Source organism: Osmerus mordax, chromosome 6, assembly GCF_038355195.1.
Source record: "Osmerus mordax isolate fOsmMor3 chromosome 6, fOsmMor3.pri, whole genome shotgun sequence".
NCBI classification, from domain to species: Eukaryota; Metazoa; Chordata; class Actinopteri; order Osmeriformes; family Osmeridae; genus Osmerus; species Osmerus mordax.
In genome coordinates this window covers 10,723,664-10,738,321 of record NC_090055.1, presented here as the reverse complement: position 1 = coordinate 10,738,321, position 14,658 = coordinate 10,723,664, and the positions used below count along the sequence as shown (strand labels likewise).

Genomic DNA, 14,658 nt, shown 5'->3' with positions numbered 1-14,658 from the left:
GTGCTCCACAGCTCGGCTTGAAAAGCTGTCTGACATCAAAAACAGAGCATGCTCCATAAACTGGTTGGGAACCTGTGGGTTGGAGGTAGAGTGAGGGTGTCCCCAAATCACCATTGGGGTGTGGAGATGTAAAGGCTTGACACTGTCCACATCAAATGTGGATAGTTAAGGTTTGGGCTAGTTGGAGCGAAGCCGTTGGGGCGAAGATGGAAACATTCATCAGGTTGAAGCTCAGTAGTTGACCATTACAGGTTTTACAGTTGGCAGTAAATAAAAATGCAAACAAAAACAGTAGAGAACTGCCAGGCCACCCTGAACTTGGTTTGTTCCATGAACTTCCACTTCTTTGTGACAGCGTGGGGCGAACCAAGTACATTTTGCAGGGGGTTGGGGGGGGGGCATCATGACATACAATCTCTTTTCGAGGATTCCTGCTTTTCTCGACAGCAAGGAGGGTTGAAGGTTTGAGGCAGTGTAACAAACTTGACATCAGGGAGTGGTGGGGACCGGCACAGGACACTGGCACTGACACCCAAATAGCAAAGGGGGAAAGTGGGCACACAAGTACCCTTTTGGTTTTGAGGTAGGTACGCTTGACCAGCAGCACAACAGGCAAAATGGTTACCTTGATAGCTCCGGCATTTCTTGCCAGGCTGAGGTAGCTATCTTTGGAGGTAGAGAATTTTGGTGGGGACGCAGTAGGGGGGAAAAATTGAGGAAAGGGGGGAAGGAGAGGGTTAAGAAATGACTTATTCTCTGGTTCCTACTCATCTGCCTTGAGGCTAACTTGGTGAGACAAACAATCAACTCAGTCAGGCTCAGTAAGGCTGAATCAGAACACGCTAAGTTGCCCTAAGGTACTAGCTGACCTCAGTGAAAAGATACCACATAACGAAAACACCTCCTCGTATTCGCTTGGTGAACAGTGAACTCACTTTGGCTCTGGGCTCAATATCATTATATTGAGTCAACATGGACTTCTCAGCAATAGCTCTCAACACCTAATAATCTAAAGGCCATGTTCACTGTTCACATTGGTCAAAGGCCTCAGTGTATCTGTAGTTTGGCTGAACCTGAAACATGGCACTGTTGGCAATTAATTAAAAAAATGACATTAAATTAAGCTGAACTAGAAAGGTTTTGGTTTAGGAGGAACCATCCTTGGCAGTTGGGTAACAAGCTATGTTAACAACGATAACAAGCAACCCAGCTAATGTCTAATACCACACAGGGAATACTACGTTCTACTAGAAAATGAGTACTTTTCTGTACTTTTAAGTAATTTGTACTAATAAAACCAAGTAATTAGTAGAGATCAAGATATGAGACACTGTGAACATGTGTTGGCACATTCCCTTCTGACTATTGGTATATATATGAAAGTAAACTAAAATTTTGCTAAGCTTTGGTTTGATAAGAACATTTCTAAGGAAGGTAACTAAGTAATTTGGGCATTTAACAGAATAATATCAGCAAATGCAACACTGAAGCCACAGTATGTTAAGACTTTCCTGTGTGGTAAAATACATTCAACAGATGTCCTGAGACATGCTCACGCTCTCTCAATCTCAAACTGAATTTGAACCACTCGCATTCATAAAAAGGACTAGGGGCTTGTAGCTGCTATTAGGCAGACTATGGCTAAGGCTTAGGCAGGCAGGCTGGGAGTAGGAACCATTGAACCGTCAGCCATTTGTTTCAGGGGGAAGGGAAGAGGGGGGCAAGGGGAGGTAAGGGGAGGTGTGGTTGTGTTTGCTTTAGCCGGTGCCTGTGCCAGGCTGGCAGGGGGGGGCCTGCTCTACGAGGATGTGACACTGAGCTGGAGGGGCGTGTTCAGCCCCCACGACCATGACTGGTGCAGCGGAGTTACATCTCTGCAGGGGGGAGAGAGAGAGAGAAGAGGGTCGTTATTTTTAAGGGTGATGGTAACACGTCTGATGGAAGTGTGTAAGTGTGTTTGTAAGTGTGTGTGTAAGTGTGTGTGTCTTTTATTCTCTTCATGCATTAGCCTGTCAGAAGAGCTCACCTGAGGCCTTAACTCTATAGCCTCGGGGATGCGGATCACCCCCTCTTTGGGGACAGCAGCCCTCTGTCCCACGTCACCCCGGTCCCCTCCCTGTGGATCCCCCCAGCTGTCCTGGGTCCCCTTCCTGCAGAAGAAGCTGGGGACCGAGAAACGTTCACACATCAAACTGTAGCTCGAAATCTCGAAAATAAAATACATCCTACAGTATACTATGGCAGTATACCACTTCCCAATGCATGGCAATATTTCCCATCCAATGCAAATATATAGGAGTTGTAAATAAGGCAATGTACACATATATACATACACACAAGGGGTTGCTAGGGCTTTTCTCAATATAATCCAGTATATATTGTATATGGTTTTCTTATGGGGGGAAAATGTCACTATAAAAGGCTAGGAGACTGTAACTGCCAGAAGGTGCTTAATGTGACCAAAGTTTACCTGCGTCTGTAACCAAACATGAGGAAGAGAACACAGAAGATGATGCAGGCCATGCCGATGTGGATGCCGACCACAATACCCGTCATGGAAGCATCCGTGCTCTGCCCGCAGTTACAGGGCGCCTGACCACCTGTTCATACACACACACACGCGCACACAGGCACGCACGCACACACAGGGATACAGGTTAAGCTTTTTCAAGGGTACTTTGAGAACACAGTGCAATGCAACACCAATGATCTCCAGTGTAGATGCTGGTAGAACACACACGCAAACCCAAGCACACACACATTGCAAACATATATGTCCTCCGACGAGAACAATAATGCATTTGCATTTGTAGATAATCCAGTAAGCGCCGAGTATAAAGCCAATCATTCTCTCCAGACACTGGCTCTGTGCATAATGGCACTGAAGTAGTTTTCCATTTCAACTATCAACCTTCCAATTGTACCGCATAGCATACCCGCACCCCTGCCTACCCTCCTGTGCTACGGTGGTCCAAACTACGACTGGCGCTCAGCAGACAAACACTTATTGTAATGAGGTGTGTTTGGAATAAGCGGACATAAAAACGTTTTTTCTCTGTGAAGCATGTCCTTGAGGTCCTGTCTCAGACACACACCACAGCTGTGCAGACACACGCTGAGACAAGCAGGAGAATAACGAGCTGGAGAGGGAGTGTGGGTACTCCCTAACTGCCACACCGGCCAGAGCAGCACACCATCTGTGTGCTGCGCTGCTCCGTATTGCCTCCCAGTGAGAAAATGATGCATTGCAAGTCAACGAGGAACCACCATGAGGTGTGGTCAGGATTCTAGTGAACGACTGTAGTTTTCCGGGTCTTACCACCACCGTTCTTGGCGCTGGTACCACTCTCAGCCAGTGAGACCAAACGCTTGTTGGCTGAACCATTCCCGTTCCCGTTGAAGGCCACCAACTGGATCTCGTACACAGCGGCAGGTTCTGAAACCAGGAAATCAATCATTAAAAGTGAGTAAAAAAAAAAATTCTGGTGACTAAATAACAGCACAATGAAGGGTTATAGTTACGTTTAGGACAACGTTATTTATAATGACTTACTTTCAATGATTTCATTAAAAAAAAAAATTTGAGCATGCAAAAGAGCTGTTGTAACAAACCTAGGTGGGAGATGGTGTGGGTGTTGATGTGGCCGGGAAAGACTTCCTGCCCCTGGAAGTTGGGCTGGGGGACCTCGCGGTAAGCCAGCTTGAAGCCTTCCACCTTGCCATGCTTACTGGGCAGCTCCCAGAACACCTGCATGGCTGTCTTGTTCAGAACCTTGGTGAAAAAACTAGGAGAACTGGGGACTGTGTGGAGAAAGAGGGAGCCAGAAAGAGATAGTGGGAGGTAGAAATAGAGAATGAGGATAATTGAATTAACATCTAAATGCTTTGATACTTCTGTGAGACAGGAAACTGTGAAAAAGCTGTTCGTTTCCAAGTGCTTAAGCATAAAACATATTTAAGGAGGAGAAAAGAGAGAAACAAAAGACAGATAAAGGTGACCTAGATTTTAAAATAGAGATGGAAAATAACATTTTGTTTGAAAAAATGCATTATTTCTCCTGTCCACATTTAATCACATTCTCAGTCACATGAAAAGTGACTTACCGCCCCCTAGTGTTGTGGAAATGACAGTGCTGGACTGCTGACTGGCCCCCAAGGGGGAGTAAGCCTTGAGGTAGATGGAGTAGGTGGTGGCAGGCTCCAGGTTAGCGAACTCATGCTGGAAGGTGGTCTTACTGACAGCCTCCTGCAACTCTCGGCTGTCTGGCTCTGAATGTGAGGAAGAAATTGTGTCAGAGGTAGAGTTCACAACAACAGAGATAAAAAAGTTTTTTTCCCCAGCAATGTGACAAAGTTTAAAATATCCTGGTGATCTTAGACGGACCATGTTCGTAACAATCGCACTGTTTAGTTTAATTGGAGCACACAAATAGCAGTGATATATTATCTTGTAACATCATCAGCTTTATACCTGTTAACAACAATTCTAAGAAGCCCCAATCTACCGCCATGGTCTGTCATCACTGTTTTGTGGTGATTCAGTAAGTCATAGTAAACGACATAACGCGAGCAAGCGTCTCCTCACCTCCCAGCATGCGGATGTGCAGCACGTAGCCAATGATGCCGTCGGTGACCTCGGGGGAGGGCTGAGCCCAGCTCAGCTGCAGGCTGGTGGAGGACAGGGGTGTGGCCTTCAGGTCCTCAGGTGCCTCGGGCAGCTCGGTCGACTGGGTGATGGCCAGGCGGGCGCTGGCCTGGTTGGTGCCGGCGCTGTTCTCGGCGATGCACTGGTAAATGGCCTCGTCCTCTGAGGTGATGCGTGTCACCGCCAGAGTACTGCGGGGGGGGAGGTAGAGGGAGTTGACGAGGAACGTTCTTTGAGTAAATGAGCGATGACACTTGTGTGGTGTTCTATCAGGAGGTGTTCTGTCTTTACAATCAAACAAGCGTTCTACGTGAAGTCATGGTTCTATAATCCTGCACTGCAGCTCATGCACAAGGAAGCAACTATCGTTTATGGACCTGTTGTTGTTGGTGAGCTTGACGTTAACACCGGGCGTCAGGATCTTGCCGTTCTTCAGCCAGATGAGGTGTGGCTCAGGGACGCCCTGGGCGGTGCAGGTGAACACAGCGCTGGCCCCTGCTGGCCTGGAGACAGACTGCGGCCACTGCAGGAACTCAGGAGGAGCTGGTGAGGAAGAGGGAGAGTGAGTTCCTCCCGTTTCCTTGGCTTTTTACCAACCTGGCTTTTCATTGATTAGTATTTTAAGTATCATCTGATGAAACGAAAGTATTGTTAGAACGTGACTTCCAAATAAGTGTTACACCAAGGGCACAGAGAGTGAATGTGAAGGCACACATGTTTATGTACACACGCGGAGGCTGACAGAGTGGCGATATAGTTACAACTTGTAACTCAAATTTGGAGCATAAGGAGCAGTGATTGCTTTCCACATGGTGCTGCCTCCAAGTTCCTTGTCCTTCTGCAGTCTCCTGTCTCTTGTAGTTACTAGGAGTGTCCAGTGGAGGGCAGCACTGGAGTACTAGCATTGAACTTGACACCATGACCATGACCATGCTGAGTGACTGAGAGGTGAAAATGAATGAAACTGTCTGCTCAGGTTTTTCATTTCCCCATGGAAATGAAAAGGTGTAATACAAAACTTATTTTAAACCTCCTATGCAATACATCCATAGTCTAAATGGCACATACGCCCATAAAATGGACCTCAGGTATTGTGAGTAGGGCTGCGCCACTTAGTTGGGTCTATGGAGTGGATTCAATGAGTATATGTTTGTGGAGTACGTTCATGTTTTGCTCAGATAAACCAAGAACAATAGCCAAACCACAAGCACTGAGTCTCAGCATTGGAACAACAACACACAGCCGTGTTCTGGGGTCTGATGTAGACCAGAACGAGGCATATGCCTAAAAAACAAGTTCATGACCCGTGACAGCCGCGTCTCGTCCCCAAATTAAAGCGACACCCCTCTTCAGGCCCTCTCTGCAGTGACAGGGTAAGGGGACAGAGAAGGGGGACAGATGCAGTCTCGCCACCACCCTGCCCTCATATGGGACACAATAGCACGTCTGCGTCGCAAAAAACCTGCGCCCCCCCCGTACCCATCCGCTCCTCTCAGCATCTCATTAATCTAACGTCACCCCCCACCACCCTCCTCTCTCGCTCTCGTAAAAATGAGCTTGCTCACAAACCCATTGTGATGTCTCTGAGAACAGTCCAAGGAGAGATTGAGGGGGGGGAGGTTCCAGGGGCCAAAGGGCAGGGGGCACGGGAGGGAGGGAGTGGGGGGGGGGGGGGGGGGAGGAGGGGTGTCCAAGGAGGAGCCCGTGTGAAAAGGGGAGCCATTAATCAATCGCAGGCATGGATTTTATTTCACGATGGGCCCGTGGGGGCCTCAATCTCTTTCATTAACAGGAGAGGAAAAATAAAAGCCCTGTAAAAGATTTAAAGGGAGTAGCCCTCCGCCCTGAAATACAGCTTTGGTTCCTCACAGACTTATGCCTAGTCACTGCTGTGGTTTAGAACGCTTCACAGGCTAGTTTAGGGAGACTGATATGGCCGTAAATGTGTCAGGGGTACTATATCTTTGCAATAACCACACCTTGTCAGTATTTTCAGGCCATCAAAACTGTTACTGAGAGATAAACTAGATCTTAAACACAGGGCCTTGGAAAATTGAAGCAGTCAGTATGGACAGTCTGACAACTGCCACTCTCCACAGTAACATACACCAGCCACCCCTTATACCTAAAGTGACAGTGAAAGAGTGAAGCAGTGTGTACATTTCACTTCAACCAGAAGCAGTTTGGAGAGCTCAAATTGAGTCGAGTAAACCACTTAATGGCGGTTGTGTGTGTGTGTGTGAGAGCCTTGGTGACAGGGTCATTGTCATTGTCACTGTGTTTGCAGATGGAGCCCCCCAGCTGTCCCAGGACTAGCCCACCGAGGAGGGGTGGGGTAGATAGGGGTAGGGTGCAGGTTCACCCTCTCGTGGGAGTGAATAGGTCTAGGGTGTGTGTGTTTGTGTGGTTGGTAGGTAGGCCCGGCAATCAATCTACCCCTAACAACCCCCTTTCTCTACTCCCCATGAGCTGGAGAGCACTTCACACTTGAACTTGGGAGAGCCAATTTATCAAGAGTAGATGGCTATTCAGACAAACACAAACCCAAGTTGTTTTTCCAAACGGGTTGGTGTTTCTCATTTTGCTCAATAAAGCAGCAGGAGAGAGCCGAGGTAAAACGCTGTTCTGAGTTTGTCATTCTCTGTAGCTTCTTCTCTGTGGCCCTGCTTTCTTTGACAACAGTTCTTCCCGACTGGCTCTGAAAGGTCCCAATGCTCCCTAACTTCTGTTTGACACTAGAACCAAACATATCTGACGCAGAAAAATCTAGATTTTTATACCTAGTTCATCAGGTGTATCTGAGATGCACTGAGACTACATATTACTAAAAAAGGGTAAAACACAGATGTGAATGCAATTCTATTGTAGAGAACTTCTATACATTTTCTAATTGCAGTGGTTTACAATCATAAGTGATTGTTTGGACTTGTCAAAGGCAGGTTCTCAAATGATGTGTGTGTTCATCAAGCTATAGTGAATTTATGTTCCTGTCAAATGGACTTTAGCACTGCACATCCTATTGTATAATAGCACAACAGCCATCCGCATCACTCTAAAACATGTGGTCTTCCAAGCTCTGTCGTGAGAACCACCCCACTCCCAGGTCTGAATCCAATTCCACATGAATTTCCCTGACCTCACAAAACCATATGCACAATATATGCACATAATATTCAAATGTGTGAATGAGCAATGACTCCCTGCACTCCCTATGCATGAGGATGACAACCAAAAGCCATGGGAATGGCCCCGTTCCTAAAGACCTCCCTTAGAACTAAGCTGTTGTGTACACACAATGCCCGCCGTGTCCCATTGTCGATCCTCAGCCTCTCCTTGTCCCTCCCTGCCACTCAGTGTCCCCTGAACCTGGCCTTGCCTCTGTCTGTCACTAGCAGCTGGGACAGAGACAAGTGTCCCCACAGGGCAGCATGCACATGTATGTGTGTGTGTCTCACGTTTCAATCAAGGTTTGTCAATCAAAGCCTACAGCCTCCAGCTTCAAAGCAGAGCAGTACTAGTTTGCCACGGCTGCATCACAGCCTCTTCTGCTCGCTGCCTCCGTAACTCAACGCCCCACCCCCCAACCTCTCTCACGCATCATTTCCGGGGGGGGCTGTTGGGAGAGGGGTCAGGGGTGGGAGGTCAAGGGTGATCCTTCACTCTGACACAATTATTCTGCTTCTCCCCAACCCTTCTCTCCTTCTCAGCTAGTGTTGTTGGTTTTACTTGGCTACTAGGATGACTTTGAATTTTAACACATTTTTATAAATAAAAAATCTGCACATTTTCTTTGTCATTCTTTTTTCCATTCTTTATGTGTTTCCCTTGGTTTTATCCAGCCTATGTTACTACATATTTTACTTTAATCGCTCATTTCTTTCAATCTCACTTCTTTCCCTTGCAATGTAAAGTACACCACATCTATATCAATGTACAGGTATGCTATAACTCTTATTGTATGTGTATATGAGATAATTGACTATAATGTACAACATAATTCTCTCTCTTTGGATATTTCCCTTACAGATGGTGGCTAACCATTGTCTGAGCCTTGTCTACATCCGTCCAAGTCACTTTGTACTCCATCCTCCTTCCTCCCCACCCCCTAACCCCCACCCCCTAACCCCCACCCCCTAACCCCCACCCCAAGGCCACAAATGAGGTTGGGGAGAGAGGACAGATAAGGGTTAGGGGGTGGCCAGACGCGACCATGGAGATGAGGCCATCCTGCGATATGCACTAGCAAGCCCAGATTGACCCTAGATTTGACTGCCAACTTAATGACAAAGGGTGCAGAGAAGCAGTGACTGGTCAAGTTCAAGTACAGTTAGTGAACTTCTGAGATCCTGGGATGGACTGACACAGATGGTGTATGGAGGATATAAGGATATGGAGGGCAGGGTCACACACATATTTACTGCACACTTCAGATTCACATATTAAATATAAGTGTAATAGGTTAATGGCATTTTTTGTAAGATAAAATGTTTACTTTTCAAATCTGCATTGTAATCAACTTAAATCTTCCAGACAAAAACCATAGCCCGTAGTTTCTATAAATCATGTGCAGCATTTGATCTGATTCTGTACAGAATCCCATAAAGCGAGGCTGTAAACAAATAGTAATTTGTGTTGGACTTTTTGTTTATATCAAAAGGGCGGGGGGGGGGGGAGTGGTCAAGTGAGCACCTTTGTCCTGTTTCCAAAGTCAATCAATAAATGAATGAATATATTAGAGCACCAAGCCAGATTGTGATGGAGATAGAGTGGATGAATAGGCAGGTATTGATTGAGCAGGGTGGAGGGAACTGTAATCAACCATATGTTGAGAGCCTGAAGCCGTTAAGTCCTGGAGCAAACACACTTAAGCATGTTCACTCAATGTGTGTTCAGAGAAACAGGGCACAGATGTTATCAATACAAATTATCATTCTGTATATGTAAATACATTGCTTTGAGCACTATAACAGAATTAGAACATTATGTATGTAGGGTTATGTTTTTGCACCTTTGCAGTGAGAGTGTATCTGATTTGAAACATTGGTCAAACAAACAAAGCCAAAGAATTGTCTCCTTTGTCATGAAGCGAAAAGGCAGATCAATTCGGCAGTCGAATATCTTTGAATGGAAGGAGGCTGGGGTTTGGAAACTACAAACGCCGCCAAGTCCATTATCCATATCCAGTGGGGCCCTCAATATGATATCCAGATCACATTAGAAAATGGCCAGTAGCAGGTTAGAAAGCCCAAAGGCCCAATCTGAACTGAGGTCAGAGGTGACTAGAGCAGAGGGATGGGTCCAGCTCACTCTGGAGGTCATGGTCAAATCCAGCAAAGGTTAACACAGTCCGACCCCCCCCCCCACACAAAAAAAAACCTCTAGCCACCTGCCACACACGCAAACACATGCTGGATCCTCCTCCTCATTACTTACATCTCTCCTCCCTCCCATCCCCCATCTCTATCCTCTCTCTCACACACACACTGGGTGAGTATTAGGTGTTCCCTTGAGGGACCCTGGGTCAGGGAGATGGTCTACGGAGGTGGATGGGAAGGTGGGTGGTTGACTGCTTTGCTTCGAGGGGGGCTGGGAATAAGTGTTAGATAGAATATGCTGGACGAAGCTTTGTCAAAGCTGCCCTGAATTGTGTGTTGTGTATGTGTGTGTGTGTGTGTGTGTGTGCGTGTGCGTGTGTGTGTGTAGTGTAGTGTAGGTGTAGACCACTAGATGTATTTTCAAAAGAGAATTTCCCAATTAACAGCAACAAAAACAATGACAAACAAGGAAGGACTAGTAATCTAGTCCTCTTAATCTGGCCTAGTGATCCATATGAAGTGTCTAGTGGTATTCATGCTAAATGCATCTAAAATGTGATCAAATACAGCAGCCCTACGAGGGTTCCTCGTGTATCTCTAGCTCATTTGAAGTGGTTGAAGCCTCACCTTGCACCACCAGTCTGCCCAGCGCGGTACGCCTCATCCTGGTGCCGGGGCGGTTGGCAGAGCACACGTACACGCCTGAGTGCTGCAGGGTGGCATCGGAGATCATCAGGTTGCCCGTTCCGAGCACCTGGATGCCCTCCACCCCGATGGAGCGTCCATCTGGGGTCAGGAACGAAGGAGGAGGGAGAGCAACATGTCATTGAGGAGAGTGTAGAGGAACGCATCCGCCAGGACAGAAAGTGACTCATCGAATGCATCGGATAACAAGAATGATAAGTGTTTACCCAGGCGACTCCAGGATACAATGGGTCTTGGGTTGCCAGTGGCAATGCACTCCAAGATGGCGGTCTGGTGAATGGTAATGGTCAGGTTCTGGGGACCTGACAGGATCACAGGCTCCTTGTAGATCCTAGGGGCTGCCACTGACGGGGGGGGGGGGGGGGGGGGGAGAGAGAGAGAGAGAGAGAGAGAGAGCGAGAGCAAAAGAGAGAAAAAGAAAGAGAGAGAGAGCGATAATGACAAAGGTCAGATTCTGCAACGTTAAAGGATTTGAAGACGATTTCGGATGGTCCATCCACACAGAAACACTGTCTTACCAGTGACAGTCAACTGAGCCTCGTGACTGTAGCGTGTGTTAGCAATGTTGATGGCAACACAGCGGTACACGCCACTGTCTTGTCGCCTCACTCCAGTGATCTGCAGGATTCCATAGGGGAGGAGGGTGTACCTAGGTCCAACAGAAAGGGTTCAGATATTACATGGAACGGTTGCTCTTGTATGAATGTGGAATAGGAATTTGTAGATAAGGACAGTGTGTGTGTGGGTGTGTATGTGTATGAGTGTGTGCATGTTACCTCTCGTCGTCAGTGTTCAGGGTAGTTCTGTTTCTCTCCCAGGTGATGTTAGCCTCTGGGATGCCATTCACCACGCAGGCCAACCTGGCGACTCCGCCCTCATCCACTATCATCGACTCTGGGTGTGTGTGGAATTTAGGGAGAGCTGTTTGTGTTAGAAAGAGAGAGAAAAGGAGGAAGAGACACAGAGATAGGGTAAACAGAAGGGAGGAGAGCATTGGAGAATGAGAATTATAAAATGATTCTTTCATAACATATGACTATTTTTTTCTTTTTTCATTCTCAATGTCCAAACACTGAAAAATAGATCTCCCTTGAGACCTCCTCCTTTGAGGAATAGCCAAACAACCAGGTCAATTTTGCAATCAATACCGATCATTACGAAAGTGGAGGCATTCTTCTTAAATGAAATTGTATCACCATGGTAACCCATTCGGCTCAAGGGCAGCACCACCAATGCTCACTAGGGCTATAATTCCAACTCTTTACCCATAACCCCCTGCCCTGCACCCCGCCCCCTAACAACACATGCTCGTTGGCCACTTCTGGTTTTATTTGGCCAGAGGGAGGGGTCAGGGGCATGAGTGAGGGAAAGGTCGTTCACTCAGAGGGGGGTTTGGGGAAAAGAGAGGCGGGGGCTGAGGCTATTAATGTCCAATCCCAACTAGGGGGCTGCAGAGACTAGATAAAGGGGGTCGGTGGTGGGGTAAAACCGTCAGGTATGATTTAAATGCACCCTGGGCAGTGTTGAATAAAACACATACTGTACACCAACACATAAAAAGGGATTGACCAGCATGGGAGCTAGTTTTACAGGGGAGATGAATTGCCCACCTCAGTGTGGAGCTGGTAACATAAAAAAGGACAGGAGACATTATGTAGTTTCCATGTCTGTTGGTTCCACAACCATCTTTAACGACCAGCCTTTTCTGATTTAGTGTGTGGTTTGTAAAGGTTGTATTGAAATGAATCTTTCAAGAGTTCAGTCTGATAAAGGACAACTTTATGGCTTTGTGTAAAGGACACGTTTGCTAAGATTTACATTTGATTGAAAACACGCAAATACTTATCCTTTTTTTACATCCTCATCGTGGATGCATTCGTTATTCCATTCGTGTATACAAATTGGTGTGTGTGTGTGCGTGTGTATACCACTTACATGCCAGCTGCACCCGTGCCTTGCGGCTGATCAGCATGCCGTAGCGGTTCTGGGCGGCACAGTCATACTCGCCGGCGTCCGTCTCATTGCTCTCCCTCCTCTTGGAGAAGTTCTTGATCAGAAGCGTGCCATTGGCCAGCACGCTCGCCTTCAGGCCTGTGGGCACGGGCCGGCCGTTACGGCGCCAGGTCACCGAGATCGGCCCCTCGCCTTCCACCTGGCAGTCCAGCATCAAGGGACGGTCTCGCACGGCGATCACATCATTCGGCTCCTGCAGGAAGGCCAGCTCAGAAGCTCCACCAAGAACTGGAGAGAGAGAGAGAGAGAGAGAGAGAGAGAGAGAGAGAAAGAGAGAGAGAGAGAGAGAGAAGGTAAAGTTTAGAGGTGTGGTCATTTTGGTAACTCCTCAGATTGCACATGGTGATGGTGATGGTGATGATGATGAGGAAGAAGAGTGAGAGAGGGGGAGATGCATACTCACAAAGATTTCACGAGCCGGTGATCCTCGGACTGAAGTCACCGATGATGACGATGATGATGAGGATGGTGGTGATGATGATAAAGTGTTGATGGAGAAGACAAATGTCTTGGAGGAGCAATCATTCACAGGAGACAGAGGTGATGTTTTTCAGACTTTGATACAAAGATGAGATACCCCCAAGGATAACAGCACGTTCACTGCTACTGAAACAGTGGCCACAGCACAGAAGAGTTATTGCGAGAGAAAAAAACACACTCTAAAACAGTGTGGTCAAAGACTGTTGTGAATCAACTCACAGTCAATCGGACATAAATTTCCGCCGATGCTTTAACGATCCCAGAAACGAAGACTCTTAAAAAAAACGGGACTCAAATCAACATTATGACCTCCCACCAAACTACAAATCAAAGAGTGATTCCAGAACACTCCATGCAGGCGGCCAGAGGGATGTGTTTTCCACATCTATGGGCTAGCTTTACGATATGAACTGATAGGAGTAACAGTGCTGCTGCAGCTACACAGCACTAACCTCAGATATATTAGAACAAGGCTGAGGTGATGGTCCTGACTCATAAATGCTGTGAGGACTCCATTTTATGACAATCACTCCTCGTTAAGGTGAGGTAGGAGGTGAAAGGGATTATGTTCAAAGATGGGCAATGAGGACACGGAAGAACGCAGATGTCACTGACGTAAATGATCCTTTTCCACTATCAGTGACAGTTAACAAGATGAGTTTCCTGTCTTGCAATGTCTTACATCACCTCTGTGGCAATAGATTACCTGTATAGTTAGCAGGTTTAGTAGCTTGACATACAGGAAACATTCATGTTCAGTGTATATGGTCTTGTAAGGCTGGGTGTCAACCTGCCCCCACCTCTCATATGCTAAAATCTGGAGTTGCTTGTCAGGGTCTCAACTTGATGGCTCTCACACCCCATTGTGTAACTTACTGTAACATTGATAGTCATATGTTGATAAGTAAGGATCAAGATTTGGTCTGATTGGTTGTTCTTGTGTATAAAAGGAATTGCGAAGCATTGTTCTGTGGATTCTTGATATCCTGAGAGCTCCTCAGCTCTGGCTTGTCTATCATTCTATTTTATTTCATTCATTTGCAATGTTATTAAAGGTTTATTTGATTTACATTTAGTCATTTAGCAGACGCTCTTATACAGAGCGACTTACAGTAAGTACAGGGACATTCCCCCAAGGCAAGTAGGGTGAAGTGCCTTGCCCAAGGACACAACATAATTTTTCACTGCCGGGAATCGAACCAGTGACCTTCGGATTACTAGCCCGGTTCTGTAACCGCTCAGCCACCTGACTCCCTATTTAACCTTACTTTGACCATTCTTGGTCAAATTTAACCCATAGAGTCAAATAACTGTAATTCCATTAGTATTGGGATTATTTGGTTCATGTTATTACACTGTTCAGTTTCTCATCTTCCTTTAAATCATAGTATTAGAGAATAGTAGAATTAGTTTAGGTTGTTTGGCCAAAATGTAACCCCCTACAGTTTTTTAAATACATTTATAAGAAAGACTGTTGAAACCCATGTAAAACAAAGCCTT

At 46.5% G+C, this 14,658-nt stretch overlaps 1 protein-coding gene across 1 annotated transcript; it reads right to left on the bottom strand.

The window, feature by feature from the left end:
* Positions 1 to 1,757: 1,757 nt before the first annotated feature.
* LOC136943943 (immunoglobulin superfamily DCC subclass member 3-like) lies at positions 1,758 to 13,911 on the bottom strand. Its single transcript, XM_067237430.1, has 15 exons — positions 13,899 to 13,911; positions 13,121 to 13,186; positions 12,601 to 12,906; positions 11,442 to 11,586; positions 11,184 to 11,314; positions 10,872 to 11,009; positions 10,588 to 10,746; positions 5,023 to 5,188; positions 4,586 to 4,836; positions 4,105 to 4,269; positions 3,613 to 3,801; positions 3,320 to 3,436; positions 2,471 to 2,600; positions 2,010 to 2,162; positions 1,758 to 1,821 (listed from the first exon to the last, which is right to left on the bottom strand). Exons 1-15 carry the CDS (start codon positions 13,909 to 13,911, stop codon positions 1,758 to 1,760), a joined length of 2,193 nt encoding a protein of 730 aa, XP_067093531.1.
* Positions 13,912 to 14,658: the final 747 nt, after the last annotated feature.

What these genes read in the sequence shown, in the direction of transcription:
- LOC136943943 (XM_067237430.1), bottom strand. An exon ending in AAGCTCACCAACAACAACAG is followed by an intron (nt 4,837 to 5,022) that starts GTCCATAAACGA and finishes CCCCCCCCGCAG; the next exon opens with TACTCTGGCGGTGACACGCA. An exon ending in GCACATCCGCATGCTGGGAG is followed by an intron (nt 4,270 to 4,585) that starts GTGAGGAGACGC and finishes CCTCACATTCAG; the next exon opens with AGCCAGACAGCCGAGAGTTG.